Genomic DNA, 18,708 nt, shown 5'->3' with positions numbered 1-18,708 from the left:
TCCCTATTGAGAAATCTAGCCAAACTTTGATAAACTCCTCAAATGGAACCATAGATGTCCTAGTTTCAACTTTAATTTCAATTTCAATTTTAGTTTCCCATTCCTTTCAAAGATAAGCATTGAATCTTCATTCCATGCTAGTTCACTCATAAAGACTTGGTCAAAAGCATAATTATCTTCACTCCTCTCTTAACATTGTCAAGAGTGCTTGATGTAGTGTCTAGTGTGTGTACAATGGCATTGTAGGTCCACTCATCATCCAGTTACTAAGACTTGTTCAAAATCTTGTGAATCCTTTTGGAGGTTCACATGTGGTATTAGGATACCCTTTTATATAGCCTTTTAGGTTTAGGTAATTACAAATTGTTAAGCTTAAAATTATTCTTTCTTGGATTCCGAAATGGTAGTATTTAAAAAAGGTAGCTTCTTTCACTTACAAAATAACAAATTTAATTAGTTAAAATATTATTTTTGCACAAATTCATTGAAATTAATTTAAAATAATGATTTTTACATGTTTTTTTGTAGATGAGATTCCACAAAACTACCCACTTGGATTCTAGCATCCAACCAATGGGTTTGTTGGATGCTAGAATCCACTTGATTAGTGTTGGGACTTGCCCAAAGGGAGGGGGGACTGTAGGGGTTATTTGACCCCCCTAGCTTGTAGGGCCAAGATGGTATACCCTACTTTAGTCTTTCATAGTGTCCACACTAGGAAATCTTTTCAATTGGGCTACTTTGGATGCCAAAATCTAGAAACTTGGATTTTGGTAGCTAGTTGAGGGGACTACTAGTATCCAACTATACCCACAAATGGCTATTACCAGTATCCAACTTTACCCACAAGTGGCTACTACCAAATTTTAAACTTTTTTGTATGTATGCTAAATTTTTGAACTTCTTGCTTTCTTCTTCACAACCTTTTTTGGATCTCAACATCCCAATAGTGTAAGTCTCGACATGCCCATGTAAGTTTACAATTTTCTTAGTTTTTTTGTTTCCAGTCTTCTTCTCATCTCTCTCTTTTGCTTAAACTTTTCTGCTATGTCTTCTTCCCTTCGCTTTTATATTTCATTGCTTGCCTTGCTTTTGTCACAATGGTTTCCATCATCACATCCTCATCACCATCAAGGTGTGTATCTAAAAAAAACGTTAGGCCCTACCGCTGCCGTTGGCAAAGGACATCACACAACATGCTAATGACTAAGTAAGTGCATGGCACATGTTTCCTTTTATGAGATCTTCTCTTTCATTCATGTGCTTCTTCTCATTTGAATGGATGCAAGCATACCATCTTATCACCTCAAAAAGTCTAAAAATTGAAAACCCTAACCAAGAAAAAAACATGCATACATGTGCATTCTCTTCTTCATGGAAATATTGACTTTACACACCATCATCACTACCAACCCTTAAAGGAAATCAAAGAAAACACTAACATGCTAAGCTATGGAAATTCACAAACCTGAAAAACTTGACTGTTTTTTTACATCCAAATTAATTCTTCCAAAGTGGTCCAAAACAAAATGTGATTTGGACATGCCAATTAATGATTTCAAGGCTAAAATCCCACCATGAAAAACAAAGTTTTTCATAGCTAAGGTATTTTACTGGTTTTCCATGCCATAAGGCATTTTAGTGGTTTTTCACACCTACTCAATTTGATAAAATGCAATCAAAAAACTTATTTCTTTACTATGTTACATTATGCTAAACCATTAATGAATGTAAATCAATCTGAAGCTCACTATTCATCGAAAAACAACTGGTTTTTCACGCCATGAAAAAGCAAAAAAAAAAATCATGTCACAAATTAATTACCTTTTGAAATTTATGGCTATGTCCTTAGAGACTGATTTAAATTTGGAAGATTGGAGTGTAGACTTTACCAAGTATATCATCCCATGCTTGTGTGTAAGGTTCCTCAAGAACTATAACTAGGGGATAAAAGGCCTCTTCCATTTCATGCTTCTTCCATGGAATCCTCACTTGATGATGTATATGTGGATTCAGCGCCCACACATGATGACTTAGTTGTGTTTCCCAAGAGTACACTGATCCTACACTCTATTGGTATAAAGATCTAGGGTAATTTGAAGCACTATCGTCTAGGTCAATCTCATCCCCTATAATGTATCCTGACCTTAGGAGCATCAAAAGGTGAAACCCCCTTGGTCTTACTTGCTTCCTCCATGGACTCCTCACTTGATGATGTATTTGTGTATTCACCACTCACCCACACATGATGACTTAGTTGTGTTTCCCAAGAGTACACTAATCCTACACTCTGTTGGTATAAAGATCTAGGGTAATTTGAAGAACTATCCTCTGTGCTAATCTCATCCCCTATAATGCATTCTGAACTTAGGAGCATTAAAAGGTAAAACCCCCTCGGTCATTAGATTGTACACAATAGCTTAAATTTCTTTCTGTTCTAATATCAAAAGGTGAAACCCCCTCGGTCCTCACATTGTACAAGCGCTTGAATTTTCTTCCAGTTCTAATATTTTTTTTATTTTCTTTGTTTGTTTTGTTTTTTTTTTTGTGGCTTTCACTTGGTTTGTTAAGAATCCTTCTCCTAGTCCTATGAGGGTTTGTCTAGTATGAGGGGTCGATTGGCAAGGTTTTTGTTTTTGTTTCATTTGTTGTTGTTTGTGCGGCTTTCACCTAGTTTGTTGAGGATCTTTCTCCTAGTCCTATTTCCATTGCGAGGGGTAAGTTATTAGGGTTTCCATTGCAAGGAGTCAGTTGTCAAGGTTCTTGTTTTTGTTTCATTTTTTGTGGTTTTGCCCATCTATCTAGCTTGGAGGGACAATTTTCCTTGGTTTATCTCTCACTAGTTAGCTCAGTTTGTTTGTACATTAACCTAGGTTAGTATTTAGTCTTTAAAATTATCTCAAGCTAAGCCTAATTTTCAACTAAGCTACGACACTAATTTGTTTACTAACTTGCTAACTATAAGGATTACTAATTATCCTTTGAAAATTAATTAGACTAGACCCTATCTCAAATGTGCTTGCAAATTTCTGGATCCAAAGCACCTTGCGAATCTAGCATTATCTCGTTTGACCATGTTATTTGATTTGTCCTTAATCACCTAGAAAGTTTGTTTCTTGACTGATTGTTTTTCACTTATCCTTACTATGCTCTTAGCTGGGGGGACAAGCTAGGAACTTAGTATTAGTGAAGGTATCCTTTATGTGTTTTAGGAATATTATGCTAGACATCTTAAAATAATTGAGTGATGAATCAAGTACTATTCTCACCACTTATGATAGCTTCAAAGGTGTAAAAATCATGTTTGGCCTCCTTAACCCTTGTATTGAGGATGAGTCATCCCCACCTCCGATGAAAAGACCCTCTCTGTCTCCTGGAACTCCTAACTCTTTTACCTCCTTTCTCACCTTGTCTACCTCCTCTAATAATAGCTAACCATCAGATGAGTCTTTTGTTAATTGCCTCTTTATTAATAGACTTTTTTATTTTATTCATCCCAAAGATGTGATAATGGCTACTTTTGATTGAGTGTTGCATAGTTGTGATATGATTAAAGATTTACGCTTTGGTTGGAAATATACTAACTCGCTCAAGAAATTTCTCACTAAGAATGATTTCCTAGGGATGCTAACATACCACAATGCTTTTGCATAGAATTCACTAAGTTCCGTAGGGACTTTGATGAACTTCGTTTGCATGTATGCACACCTAACCTTAAGATAATCACAAATACCAAAATTAGGAGATTATTGAGTAGAGGTTTAAATTATATTCCTCTTGAACCACTTAACCCAAATATGGCCATTGCAACACGAATTGATTACTTGGCTGACATTGCCAAAAGATTCCAATTGGAGTATAATTTCCATTAGGACTTAGCCCAAATTCTTCCATTTATATTTATGGAAAAATTAAAGGGCATTCCACGCAACTGGCTAGATGAGGAATTCAATTGGATGACACATGACATCCTAATAGAATTATCCAAGATTATAGATAAATTTATGATTGTTGGTGGGCTGGAGAAAGCACCCAACAATATGTCACTTATATGCAAACAATTGGCATATAGGGCGGGTTTGGCAAGACTAAAAGGTGAAGAATTTTACCAACTATCGGGCACACCATTTGATAATGCATAACATCTTGCTGAAGGGCTACAAAGGATGAGAATCCCAATGCTTAATACAAGATTACCTATTATGTTTTCTATCTTTAAAATCCACAAAAATAAACTTAAATGGATCTCAAATGCCTCCTCATGTTTATTCACGGATGTAAATTTAGTCCTTGTTGCTGACTTTCATGAAATTTGTGCTGATGATAAATAAGGGCATATTAGAGAACTCCTTGCCATAAACACTAACCCTTTCTAAGTCACTAAAAACATTATAGAAGTACTTCTGAATTTACCGAATCGAATCACTAACATATATACCACGGATATTACTCAATGTTATGAGAATATCCCCTTGGTGGACCAATATGGCTTGATTAATATCTTAGAGAAAATTTGTAGCATGATTTTAAAGAAAAGGTCACTATATAGCTTTAACAAAATATCACCTCAAAAGATAGATCCTACATGGGTGAAAAAATCTACTTGTAGATTTTGCTCTCCTATAATGTGTAATCTTTACTTTGCATTTTTTGAGTATAACATCTTTGCCACACATGCAGACATTAAACACAAAGCAACACTAGAAAGGTTATTACACTCTTTCCGCTATATGGATGATATTCTTAGCATCAATAACCCATAATTTCATCATATAATAAAGGGCATTTGATAAAAATAGAACAAACATCAGTTGAAACACTAATGATTGGAAATGAAACTTTTGTGGTTACAACAAAATATCTTAATCTTTAACTAAAACTATGACCACCCTTTATAGGACAATTCTCAATGAGGTACTCTTGAGAAAGGGATAAAATTTCTATTGTTCCTACTAATTTGTCAAAAGAAAGAGTAACATACCATTTTCTCAAGAAATTAACACAATCATTGGAACATTACATTTAATTATTTACTCTTCTTATGACCCATTTGCGGCCTTCAAAGCCTCGATTAAACTCATAAAGAAATTTTGTAACATTTAGAAAGAAGGATGTCATAAACTTACTGACTAACACTCTGGCCCTAAATGATTAGCCAAGACTTAATTTTAATCCGTTCTTTACTCATCTCTCTGATGAGGAAGTAGGCCCATACTCATGGGGCCTACTGCCTCATTTTGAGTATGGTGCTTGGGTTGGGGTAAGCGCGTGTGCACGCGCACACACACACACACACACCATTTGTGCTCATAATATGACATATATAATGGCACAAATTGCATGGTAGCCTAACTATATATTAACTAAATAAGGCTCATTGGACAAATCACTTGGGCTCATTAGGCCCTATGGAAACTTGACCTTGAAACTTAGGCTCATTGGGCCTTAGGGAAACATAATAGCGGTTTTTTCTGATAATAACTAGGGTTCTTTACTTCTGTAACTTTTTCACATTGAGCCTTTGGATTGCTACGACTCTGATGTGCCAGTCTTTCTGACTCTGTACACGAGTGTTCATCATAATCCTATAAGGGATAATGGTGGGCAGTAATGTTTTTGTGGCACCTCCTATTATGGTGAAGATGGAAGACTCATCCGCTCTACCTTAGTCCATGACCTATATATTAGAGTGGAGGTGAGTTCTTTAACTCACTTAGCATGTCTGCCTTCTTATTGAGCATTACACTATGTCTCTCACCCTTGCCTCTACGTAGGGTCCTTCTGCCCAAGTACACAAATACTCAACACAATATCTCTCACCCTTGCCTCTACGTAGGGTTCTTCTGCCCAAGTACACAAATACTCAACACAATTTTTTCATACTTTGTTTACTTGAATAAGTTGGGATTTTGCAAGTAATTAAACTAATCTATGGAACTATATTCATGGGCATCATTATGTGTTTTAGCTCTGAATATACACATAGTGTATCATGTGGATACATTGGCATATACAAGAGGCATGATACATAAGCGTTTATATATATCTTTTGGATCCCATGTAGGATTGATGAAATGAAATACTATTTACAAAAATTGAGTTGCATGTTGTATAATATGATTTTTCCCACTGCTGTGTTGCTATGATGGATTTAACGTGGTGCTTAGAAATGTAATGGCTAATGATATTGTGTGATGTAGTAATTGTTATAATGCACTAATGCCACTATTAATGGATTTTTTGATCATTAAGCAGCCTGTTTTGATTCTCTAGTTGAATGGGTAATGCTTGCATGTTTATAAACTTTGGTTTGTAAACTTTTTTGCAAAAAATGAGTGTACTATGTACTATGTAATTAGCTAGTTTTGATTCTCTGTGTGAAGCTTTACTATATACATGGGGATTAACTTTGGTTTGGGATGAAAATAGTTGGACCATCTCCTTCGCAAACAATGAGCATGTTTTGTCTCCTGGGCTAAAGGTTTACTGCTTACATGGTTATAAACTTTGGTAAAAAAATATTTCACCTAAACTATATTTGGACTGCTAACCTTATTATCCTTCTCTTTTATGGCTTAGACATGGGGCATTGGTTTCCTTGATAAAAATTTTACATGTATGAAAATTTTACTATACTTACTCCAGGATATAATAAAACTAACCTGATCCAATAAAGCAAAAAACTTTAATAAAAGGAATGAAAAGTGGCTCTGAAAATCAGTCATATCATCATGGCAAGAATGTTACAAATGTAGGGAAACCCTTTTCTCATTGTTTTGCAAGCTTGTGTAACTCTGCATTTATGATCTAATGCTAGATTTGCTTGATGGATGTAAATAAATTCCCTTAAATATGGAGAGTGTCAATTGGTGATGCTAGGAAGATCTTTTTGCATAACTGGTACTGTAAAAACAATACATAGGAAAAATTCTTTAAGTAAGATTTGTGTTTGATCTGTTGGGCTAATGGATATTGGGCTGCATAATTAAGGCTTTTAGTTGGAACCATGGCTCTAAATTTGACTCTGAACTATGTGAACTCTATGCATTTATATGTTGATCATAATCATAGCTGGCCTATATTTAGCCCTTGAATTCTCTATAGGAACCATGACTGTGCTGTTTTTATTCATTGTAGCTGCTCACTTATGAGGACTAATGTGTTTTAACTGAAATTAGAATACTGTACACATGATTGTTCTACAATTGACAGGTTGATGATAATTAGGTAACTCAGATTATACATATATTACTAGCCTCGGATGTTCTCTGCTGCCTGGCCTAGACGTAACCCTGAACTCTATGTAGGAACCATGTTTAGGCTGTTTTCTACTCATGGTAGCTGTTGTATACTGGTTTGTTCTGATTGAATTTGGAGACTCTCTTAGCTAGGATAAGATATTTACTTTATATATGAGTATTGGTAGCATGGGTTTTTGACCCTGTTGCCCTACATAAAGATGGGTTTTTACACAAAGCTATGGCCTTGACTCGGCCTTGAAGACTCCAATTTTCTAGTTGTTTGCTACCTGGCTTTGATTTTCAGACTGGGCTTTTTCTTGATATATAATTATGCTAATGCTCTCTTTGGGGCTGCATTTGGCTCTTGTTATGGGGATAGCTTTCCACGCAAGTTGTAGGAAAGTCAACCATGGATGGCAACCTTACTATGCTTCCACATGATGGGTTGGTACTATGTTTGAATGATATTTTGGCTAATATGATTTTATTGCTTTGCAAATGATTTGATCCTCCTTAGGCTGCTCTAAACCTTGATTATACTCTTTAACAGGGTCTGATGGCTTCAAAATGGAATTGTTTTGGCTACTAATTGGATTTGGTTATTTAGAAACCAAGCTATATGGCTACTTTGAATTTGGTTTATATATAAGACTCAAGAGATTGTAAGTAGATTGCCTTTGCCTAGATAATGCCAGTTGTCCACTAACAATCTTGCTGTATGGCACTATTACTTGGTGTTTGGATTATCTAGGGTTGGTGATTGGGCTGGTCCCGTGTTTTCTGATTATTGCAGTCTTACTGTGATTTGAGAGTTTGTTTCATGTTAACATCTTATTGAAACCTACAGAGTGTAGCTCTAGGGGTGCTTCTCCTTAGAAACTGTATGTAGCTTTTCTAGTTACATAGCAATGGATACTTAGCTATCTTTAGCTCACTTGGTCTACTCTTATTGAGAGGCAGTACACTCCCCTTTCACCTATTCGATCTGGTTCTGTTAAGGTCCTGATTTGGTTATGTTTTGTCCCGGGTACCAGGGAAAAGAGTTCCCAGGCCCCCTAGCTAGCGCTTCAAGCAAACTTCAAGATAGTCACACCACTTACACACCCAATATGAAATTGCCTGTTTCACAGATTCAGCTGCAAAATAATCTTTTAATGAAACCATAGTATCACTGATCATAATCCTCCAAAATATCCATCTTGAATTCTAATTTCCAATCATTCCTTCATCGGTGTACCTATGGCATCATTGGCAACCAGGTATCTCACCACCTATTCACTCAGGGGCCTTTTCAATAGTTCCTAGTTCATAGTACCCGGCAATATAATCACATAAGAAAATCCAGATGGACTATCCATTGAAGATCAGCAAGCTCAACCAACATATCCATATAAAAGAGCCATGGACTCACCCGTTGAGGACCAGCAAGGACAATCAACCAGATCCATGCCCGAGTTCAAAAAACAACTCTAACACCTTCTTCCATTTTCTTCCTCGGCGCACACGTGGGTATCTTCGGTGGCGATCCTCTCACTACAGTGGTTGGGCAGTTGGCTACTAACCCATGGGATTGGATGGGGTTACGCTGGACTGATGGATCCCTAAAATGAGACTCAATTCTGTTATGTTACGATAGATGAAGTAAATCTCGGATAGTCTTTGTTCTATGGAAAAGAATCAACGGCTGTGCCTCTTGATGAGGAAAAAAGCGTTGGTCTCTATGATCCAAGTGCAAGTCTCTTCCTTGATCTAACCATGTGACTTACGGGTTTGGTCGGATCAGTTTGGTTAGTTAAGGCTCTTGACTACGTTAGAATAAAAATATCCTAGAGGAATCGCTTATGTCTGCTGGGCGAGGGAAGTTTTTATGGGTTCGGTTTTGGAAGAACTGAGGGATTCGTCTCTTGTCCGGATATCCATGGGCGAAGCCCCGAGAGCGAGGTTCTGCCCTGCGCAAGAAGTGCTACTTCCACTGCTAGCACCCCGGAATTCGTTGCGTGGAGGGGGCAGGGATCTTTCGACAAGAAAAACCTTACCAACTCCTTTTACTGGATTACAAGGAGTTGTTTGCACATGTGACCGTTCCTCCATGAGGAGCAGATTGAAGTGAGGAAAATAAAGCACACTAAGAAGTAATGTGCTTCTGACATGCATGCGTCGTGAACAAAAGAACCATATCTGTAGTGCCCAATGAATGCCCAATCATCCTGTGTATAGTTTTGCAAGTGTGTACAACTGCTATGGTTGCCAATAGATAATTGATGTGACGAAGGAAACCTGCAAAGTGTATGAAAAATTGTAGAGTGTAAAGTGTGAAAATGATGCTTAGCAAGAATGCAAAAAAATCAATAATAATGTCGATGATGGTGTTGAAGATAAGCTCGAAGATGCGATGTCGAAGATAATGACGACCCTGTCTGCACGTTGCTGTGTAGAAAACCCAAAATCAAACAAAAACAGTTTGAACTAACACTCCCCCGAGATGCCTGCAGAAACCTTATATCATTTGAACGAGCCTCAAAACGCGCCTGAATTGCTTTAAAATATGCCAAAATGCTGTTAACAACACACTACATGGTATTCCATCTCCACCTAAGAGGATAGCCCAATCGAAGGTAATCAAAGGGAAACTCGAGGAGAAAGATGGCAAGGGGGTGAGAGCCAAGAGAACCTACTCTGATACTTGGAGAAAAATGTATCAACACACGTGTTGATGCAATAAGCAAGGAGAGAGATAGAAGCACAACACTGAGAAAGTAGATTGATGTTAAATTAGTGAAGTGAAGTGACATAATAAGGTCACTTACACACACTCATAAGAGTGCGTATATACGATCAGGTGTCTTGGCCCATTAGCCTATGTCCACACATCACTACCATATAAATGGCTACATTTTTTCGTACATGCAACATGGTGGTTGACCTTCTACATTCTACCTTAGTTCAACACAAAAAGCTGCAAATAAACTTTGAGGCCTTGAGCTTATTAGACATTCACACAATGTCCTCGCCAGACCTATAAACCAATAGGACTCATGCTCGTCAATTCAATAAAAAATCACCAAATAAAAACAAATGGGCCTTACTGTCTTTGTAAGGGTAGGTTCAAATGTAATTTTATGTGGCTTTAAAAAATCCTTTCAAACAATCCAAGGATTCCAAAGCTTTTGTTTGAGGGTGCCTTGGCATCACCGGAGAAGACCTCTAGCTCTTGCCACCAAAGGGTGTGGTCTATCTATTTATTTGCTCAAAATAAATCGACAAATTGTGAGAAGACAATGCGGCATGATTAAGCAACAATGTAATAAATGATTACATATCGTACCAAGTTTGATAGGATTGCGGTTCTTAAACAATTTAGCAAAAATAAAGGCATAAAGACATGGATTGGAGAGGAATTAATCAAAGCAAAAGAATATATAACGAGGTGACGTCAAAGCAAAAGTAAGCAAGTGGTCTACTTTGAAGGAAGAGCTCTCATTGTGGATTTGAGACGCTCGAATAAAAACCCAAACCAAAAAAACTCAAAAACCACATCCGAATGATTGTTGGCTCATTAGATTTACTAGTTGATTAGTAGGATGTTCTCTTTGCTAGACCATGGATTTAGCTTAAGCCCAACATGGTCTTTATGATATGTACTTGGTCTCATAGGTCATTTTGGCGTGTCGTAGATGGTTATATAATTTTCTTTCTTTCTGTCTCCTTCTCTTGCTCTCTCTCCAAAAGAGATGTTCTCTTGTTGGTGAACTGGCAACGCTGTCCGGCCAATCAACCATTTTAACCGTCCATTGCATCCAAGTGTGAAAAAGATATTATAAGTCTCTTATTGAAACGTTTATTGGGGTGTACCGCCTTGCCATCAACGACGACAACAACGGCCATGGCGAGGCAAGGGCTGCTACCGCAATTCTTGCAGCCGCTCATGGGGAGAAGAGGGGGGGAGCAGCAGAAGGGCAACTCTATGTCGGGGCAGCGCCGTCACCTGCTTGGTGTGATGGCGGTGGTGTACGTGGCGGTGGACTACCTGCGGGTGACGGCGCCGGCGCTGCACGCGACTCTGCAGCCGCTGCTGTGGGCGTGCCTGGCGCTAGCCGCCGCCTCGCGAGCCCCCTTCTACACGCACTGGTCTTACGAGCTCCGCGCTGCACCCGCCTTCCTGGCGTGCCTCCTCTTCATGCTGGGCGCCTTCTGCATCGAGGCCATCGCGGTCCAGTTCGTCACTGCCGTGCTCGGCCTCTCTTGGCACGGGTAAGTTTTGTAAGTTTACTTCCCGATCTTTTCCTATTCTGCGCTTGCCTTCTATGAATGTCTCAGGTTTTAATCGCCAGAGATCACAAGCGAGCGGTTCTTGTTCATATAATTATCACTGTGCGGCCCGGCACCGTAAGATCTGTGCACAGTTCGGACCTCCTTTGTCACGTGCACAGCTGTGGACATGGCTAACCAAAGGCTAATCCCTGATTGGGCAGCAGATTAACATAGGTTTAGGGCACTAGCAGGGCCCAGGATATGTCCAGAGGACATCCACAAAGGCAAGGAACAGGTCCGCCGGGGTGATGTCGGCCAGAATATTTATTTGGATTTGTCCTAAAAACTGGCAGACAGCAGGTCGCCCATGTGATGGGCTGGTTTGGGGCCTATATAAGTCTCCTCCACAGATGGGGCAGATCATAGATAGGCTTTATGTTTCCTCTTTTGGAAGACCAAAGGCTGCATAATCTGTACACCTTTTTGTACCATATGAATATAGTGAATACACAGCCATTTCTCTCTCTCTTCTCTCTCTGTCTATTTGCGTTTTGCATCAGAATGTTTCTATCTCAGTGTTTAGGGTTGAAAGAAGACAGAAAGCTTCCGTGCATGTAACATTGGTATCAGAGAGCTTTTTAGGCTAATTCCGAGATAGTGTTGTTGCCCATGTCCCACCCACCCTTACTACATCTTGCATGGATGAAACCATCGCCCGTGTTTTGATATTTTGGTGGTGTGGTGACCATGCAACATTGTATTAGCATCAGGCTCAGCAAGGCTAAGTGCTGAAAGTGTCCTAGGAACGTGCACAGGTCCAAGGAAAAATAACTCAGCATGGGTCCAAGGAAAAGTAACTCAGCATGTGTCAAGACCCCTAGAAGCTGGTTGGGTGCCAGGAAAAACCCAAGGGAGGGGTTTCATAAGAGTCGGTAGCCATTTGGGACTGCCAAGGAAGGCTTTTATGGAGCAACTCCAAGATGATGATCATCCAAGAGGTGGAGCCAAGGGTGCCATGATTAGTTTCAAGAAGAAGGATTCATGTTTGTATTTAGGGATATGGCAAGAAGGCAAGGAGACAAAGTGGAACATATGTACAAATCTCAACATCAGATTTGGAGTGGAAGTAGAATTTGGCAAGGTTTTCAGTGAAAAGGTTGCATGGAAGGAATGATGACAAGTTTGGGAGTCTACAAGGAGACAAAGGGATGATGATAGTCATCCAAGGTCAAAGGTTGAAATCCTGTCATCAAGTTTAGCACGAGGGGATGTCATGTGCATAGCCGTGGACATGGCTAACCAAAGGGATGATGATAGTCATCCAAGGTCAAAGGTTGAAATCCTGTCATCAAGTTTAGCAAGAGGGGATGTCATGTGCACAGCCGTGGACATGGCTAACCAAAGGCTAATCCTTGATTGGGCAGTAGATAAACATAAGTTTAGGGCACTAGAGAAGGGTCCAAGATATGCCCAAAGGACATCCACAAAGGCAAGGATCAGGTCGGCCAGCATTGTGCGAGCATACTGGTGATGTTGGCAAGAATATCTAAAAGCTGGCTGACAGTAGGTTGGCCATTTGATGTGCTGGTTTGGGGCCTATATAAGGCTAGGCCAAAGCATTCTTTTATTCATCTCCCCCCAGATGGGGAAGATCATAGATAGCTTTATGTTTCCTCTTTTGGAAGGCCAAAGGTCGTAGAAATTTGTACACTTTTTTTTTTCCCCCATGAAAAGATCCTTTCATTAGTTATAAAAAGAAAAAAGCCCACAAACCCTCTCCTGCTTATAAGAAGGCAGAGGAGAGATCCAATCAAGGCAGCTAGGGAGACTCTCCCTAGGTGCAGAAAAGTATAAATAACTGAGAGGCTATATCATACAATAGGAGGGGGGAAAATCCAAACAGGTGGCCTGTAGTGCCAACGGGGGTACCCGCGTGCAGAGTATAGAAATGGCCGCTGCGCCAAGTAGTGTGGAAGGCCTGGCGTCGCAAGATCGCTCGATCCGAGTCGCCCCGGATGCGGTCATACTGGCCTCGCAGGGTGTGAATCAACTCCTGCCAGATAGCCCGAACAGTCTCTGCTTTCAGTCTCCCCTCAAAGGCCCTGAAACAACGGGCTCTCCAGGTGAACCATATGGTAAGACTGCTGAGGAGCTCCCATTGTAAATCCCTCTCCTCTGTCCAGCCGGCTGTCGAGAAATCCGGTGAAGGAACAAGGCGAGGCTGGCCCCCAATGAGTCTGATGGCCTGGCTAGCCTGCTCCGTCTCGTATCCCAGAGCTAGCCCTGAGGAAGTTGACCAAGCAGCGGCTCCCCACGTATACATTCCCTCTGGAGAGAGGGGGGCCAAAATGCGCAGAATCCTTAGCCAAATCTGCTGCGCCTGTGGACAGTCCCATAGGCAATGTCGCCGTGTCTCCAATGGGTGGCCGCATCGGACGCAGGCCGGCGGAAGGCTTGACACTCCCTCCCCCTTAGGGATAAGAAAGATCAAGCCCTCTGAAAAACTCTGTGGCATCACCCTAGTGTCCAAAACATGCTGAAAACCCCTGCGGAGGCCTGGCCCCAAAAGGTCCCAATAGCGCATAAAAAAGGCAGGCGTCAATCCATCCTCCCCAGGGCAACTATGACGCGGGAGGGCCCTCCAAGCCTCACCAAGCTCATCCTCTGAAAGGGGCTCACCCAAAGCTGTGCGCATACGATCTGTGACCCTCCTTTGCACATGGGCCCACACAGTCTGTTTGCAAGCATCACGTGCCTCCGTGGTTGGCTCCGCTGAAAGCAGGTCTCTGTAGAATTTAGTGGCAATAGCTCTAATCTCCTCGGGCTCAGTGGCTAACGATCCGTCCTGCCTCCTGAGCTATCGTACTCCTGCTCGAGCATGGCGGGGTCCGGTGATCTCAAAAAACCCCCCAGTCACTCTATCACCAAGCTGAGTCCACTGAGAGGCCTGGCGATGATAGTAAAACTCGTGTCTCTGCTCCTCTGCCTCTCTAACCTCCTGGCGTGCCTGGCTCAGCTGGGACGCCACCCACTCACATGTAGGCTGCTGCTCCTGAAGGCGCTGGAGCGAAGCAAGGCTACGTCTCAAGCGACGCTACCTCTCTCGCGTCTCTCCCCGCTGTGTCAAGGCTGTAGCGTGCAAAAAAGAGCTGAGCTCGATGAGCCCGTGGGCACACTGGCTTGCTGCATCCAGGTCAGAGCTCTGGCTATCCTGCCATATCCTCTCAATGTCCTCAAAAAGACTGGGGTTTGTAAGTATCCTCTCTGGGATTCTCAACTGCAAGCTGGTCTCCCGTGTCCTCTCCTCAAGAGTCAAAATAACTGGCGCATGGTTTGAGAAATAGGTGCCAGCGAGAATGCCAATGGAGCCACCACGCTCCCCGAACTTGTTGCCCACATAGAAGCGATCATATTAGTCCCTCCCTGCCGGCGATCCGACCGAGAAAAACTAAGACTGTCCTGAGAATGGGAGAAAGCCTCATGCTGCCATGCATCAGTGATCCGCAATGTCATACAAAATCACTCCCAAGCTGCAAGCTCCGTGCCGTGCACTGTAACATGATTGCCTCCCACCCTAGCGGCCGGGTCCTCAAGCATGTTGAAGTCTCCCCCAACACACCAATGTGCGACCTCGGGCAATGCATGTGTAACAAGGATCCAGAACTCTGCTCTGGCACTAGCATGATTGGGCGCATAGACATTGAGCACACCAATGTGCTCATCGTGCATCCTCAGAATAACATACTACGCACTACCAGGCACAGTGACCCCGCGATCCACAATGGACTGCCGCCATGCATCCGCAATGACCATACATACTCCTCCCTGCCCACCCAAGGGGCCAAAACCTGCAGACCAAAAAGTGTCCCATCTACCAAGCATCACCGAACCATATCTCCGAATCCTGCTCTCACTCAAATGGTGCTCCTGCATCATCAGAATATCAATACTGCCCCCAACCAGGCATCTCTGAAGCTCTTGCCTCAAGCAACCACGATAACGTACATAGTGTGCACCGCCAAGGCCCTGTACATTCCATGAGATGATCCTCATGGATGACCTGCGGAGGTGGAGGTTGTCTCAGCCATACGGCGGGCCTTCGCAAGCGGCTTGGATGGAGAGTAATCCCCATCCGAGCAACTACGAATCTGCCCACCCGGTGTGCTACAAGAGTCTCGGACCAGGTGCCAGTGGCTGTGTCCCATAGCGCTCGGAGAAAGAATCCTCATGTATGCATACATAGCCAGGGTCTCGCGCTAGGTCTGCCACTATGCGAACCACCAAGTGTCGATTCTCGGAGGCATCCGCACTCCCGGTATCAAAGAAATGTGCCCACTCCCAGAGTCGGCCTACCATGTTTGTAATCTCCAAGTCGCTCACACGGTGAGAAAACTCAACTGCCTGTCTGCAAAATACTAAGAGCAAGATCCAGAGTCCACTCCGAGTCGCGAGTGCCGCAAAGAGGGAAGGAGAAGGCCACTGCTGAATCAAGTGCCTCCTCCCCTCGGGCCAGAAGTATCACCACATGAACTCTGATAGGTGCTGGCTCATGGGGGCCCTCCGCTCCAAATAGGCGTGTAAAGGAGTAGTCGAAAGCCTCCGAGCGCTGTCTAGTGTCGAGACTACTCAGCCGACTGCGGATAGAGGATATCTGTGAAGCACGAATCGGCATGGTAGTCTCCTCTGCGGTACACGAGCAAGGTCGGTGCTCAGTGCCCGCCGGACTGCAGGTGAGCGCCAGGGCACTGCCAGTGCCTCCGGAGGAGCTGAGACGAGCGGAGGGGGAGGGGGGGGGGAGAAGGGTGTGGGGAAGGAGACGCTGAAAATGCGGGAGCGGGAACGGGAGGAGGCGAGGGTGGAAGCGAGGCGGGAGGGGGAGATGGGGGAGGGGGGGGTGGAGGTGAAGGGGGGGGGGGCGCTGGCATCTCCTGATCCTCAGTCTGCGCTGGGGTCTCCTCCTGGAGGGGAGCAAAGCTGTTCCTCACTGGAACCCAATGATGTTGAGGCTGTGTCTGCTGCTGCGTCGGTCTCTGGGCATGCTGCTGTGGCTGTCTCCCTCTACGGCGCCCCTGTCCAGGCTGCTAATCAGAGGTATGTCTGGGCTGAGCAGGTGTCCCGGAGGCTGCCTGCCGAGCCGCATCTGTGGACGGGCCATCGGAGGTCTGCTGTTGCGGTGAAGGTCGGGGTCTCCTGCGAGGGCCGACCTGCCTGCATATTAAACACTGGTTTGGGAGCCCCGAAAACTCCACTCTCTGATCGATCCATCCCCCCCCCTATCCTAGGTAACTGAATGACCTTCGGAAGGGAGGAGATGTCAGGAACCAAAACTCTGACCGAAGGAAGGCCAGCTGCTCTAGCCACCAGTGAAGCTGCTGTGGGGCCAGTCTCAAGCACCCGAGCCCACCAATGATCCTATCCTGGAAAGGAGCGGAAGGTACTCGCGGCGAAGTCCAGGAAAGCAAACTGTGACATGGAATAGGCGCTATCCGTGCTCGGCCGTTGCTGGGTCGAAACCATGTTGCCAATGTCTGAAGAAGGCCCGAGCGCCCCTGATGTCAAGGGGACTCATGGCTAGGACCTGGGCCACGCTCTGGGCTGTCTCGAACTCAATCTGGTAGTAACTGAACGTCCAGGATCTTGCCCACATCTGCAAGAAGGCGGGCCTGGAGAAGATCCCGGATCTCCCCTCTGCTGGGGCGGGTGCCAACTATACGGCAGATGGTGGAATGTACCTGGAGGCGTTCCACCTTTGCGGCGAGGCTTGCTTCCTCTTCTGGCGAAAGAGAAAGCCTGATGGGGGTATCCTCAGGGGCGAGCGAGGGGGCTGCGGAAGAGTCCCTCTGAGGTGGGGGCCTCCATCAGAGTCTGAAGCTGAGTCGAGGGCGAAGCGGAGACGGAGGCTCCTGCAAGAACCAAGCCGCACGAAAACGGGGGGAAGTGCGGAGCGGGGAGGGAAAGACCGAAAGCGAGGGGGGGAGGGGCGGATGACAGAGGAGAGAAAAAAGGGGGGGGGAGGCGAGGGGAAGCGGGGAGGGAGCGGGAGCGGGCAGCGGGAAGGGCGCAATAGGGGGCGGGAAGGGGCGTGAAAGGGGGGGCGAAAAGGGGGGGAGAAGGGCGCGAAAGGGGGGCTGGGGTAGGGGGGCAGGCGGGCGCGAAAGGGGGGCGGGGGGCGCGAAAGGAAGAGGGGGCAAGCGGGCAGGGGCGGGACGCAGAGGGGGGGGCGCGAGCAGGCGGGGACGAAGGAGAGGGCGAAGGCGAGGGCGAGGGCAAGGGTGAAGGCAGGCAAGAATGCAGGCGGGGGGCGAAGGCGAAGGCGAGGGCGAAGGCGGGCAGCAGGCTTGAGCAGGGGGGGGCGAGAGCTTCAGCGAGCTGTGATTTGATAAATTTGTACACTTTTTTGTACCATATGAATATATTGAATACACAGCCATCTCTCTCTCTCTCTCTCTATATATATATACATATATATGTGTGTGTGTGTGTGTGTGTGTGTGTGTGTGTGTGGTGTGATGTGTGTGTGCGTGTGTGTGTGTGTGTGTGGTGTGATGTGTGAGGCGGTAGAGACCTGCTCGCTTGCTCCCTCGATCTGCTCGCCTGCTCCCTCGATCTGCTCGCCTGCTCCCTAGACTATCTGCTCGCCTGCTCTGGGTGAGTACGTGTGGTGAGGCGCCTCTTCCTGGACTGTGTCGGGCTCCTTCCTGGTCTGTTTTGGCCCTGCAGCTCTCTTCGCTCCCTTCTCTCGTTCCCAGTTGCGCTGTCTTATCATCATCGATCTGCTCTTCTTCCTGTCTTCTGCGACCTGCGTACGTGTATAGGACTGCCTGTGTGTGCGTGTGTGTGTGTGCGTGCGCGCTCCTTTAGAACTGTGTGACCTGCACGCTTGTGCGCCTCTGTGACATGCACGTTTGTGTGCTTGCGTCCTGCCAAGCTGCGACCAACAACTTGTTCTACTACATTCTTTGCGTTTGATGTGTGCGCCTGTATCCTGTGTCTAGCGTCCCGTGTGATCTGCAGTTTCTCCTGTCCTTCTCTGTACATCCCTCTGTGTGTGTGTGTGTGTGTGTGTGATCTCATTCCAAAAAAAAAAAAAAAGTGTGTGTGTCATCTCTGAGAGAGAGAGAACATCATGGCTTCTCCTACAAAATACTATGCTCATAAAAAACAAAAGCAAGCTGTGGATCAGAATGACCCTGTGCATGAGACGCCCGAGGCTGGG

At 44.3% G+C, this 18,708-nt stretch overlaps 1 protein-coding gene across 3 annotated transcripts in view; it reads left to right on the top strand.

The window, feature by feature from the left end:
* Positions 1-11,095: 11,095 nt before the first annotated feature.
* LOC147612705 (protein PHLOEM UNLOADING MODULATOR-like) overlaps positions 11,096-18,708 on the top strand; it is a 31,681-nt gene continuing 24,068 nt past the window's right edge. For 2 of the 3 annotated variants that reach the window (XM_086783280.1, XM_086783278.1), the window contains exon 1: positions 11,098-11,492. In XM_086783280.1, the coding sequence (XP_086639406.1) occupies positions 11,125-11,492 (368 nt within the window). In that variant the 5' untranslated portion in view covers positions 11,098-11,124. Of the gene's footprint in view, positions 11,493-18,708 lie in introns of all 3 variants that reach the window. The other variant, XM_086783279.1, reaches the window with a different exon arrangement.

Source organism: Cibotium barometz, chromosome 45, assembly GCF_041138505.1.
Source record: "Cibotium barometz isolate CiBa-2024 chromosome 45, ASM4113850v1, whole genome shotgun sequence".
NCBI lineage: Eukaryota > Viridiplantae > Streptophyta > Polypodiopsida > Cyatheales > Cibotiaceae > Cibotium > Cibotium barometz.
This window is presented reverse-complemented; position numbering and strand designations above follow the sequence as displayed.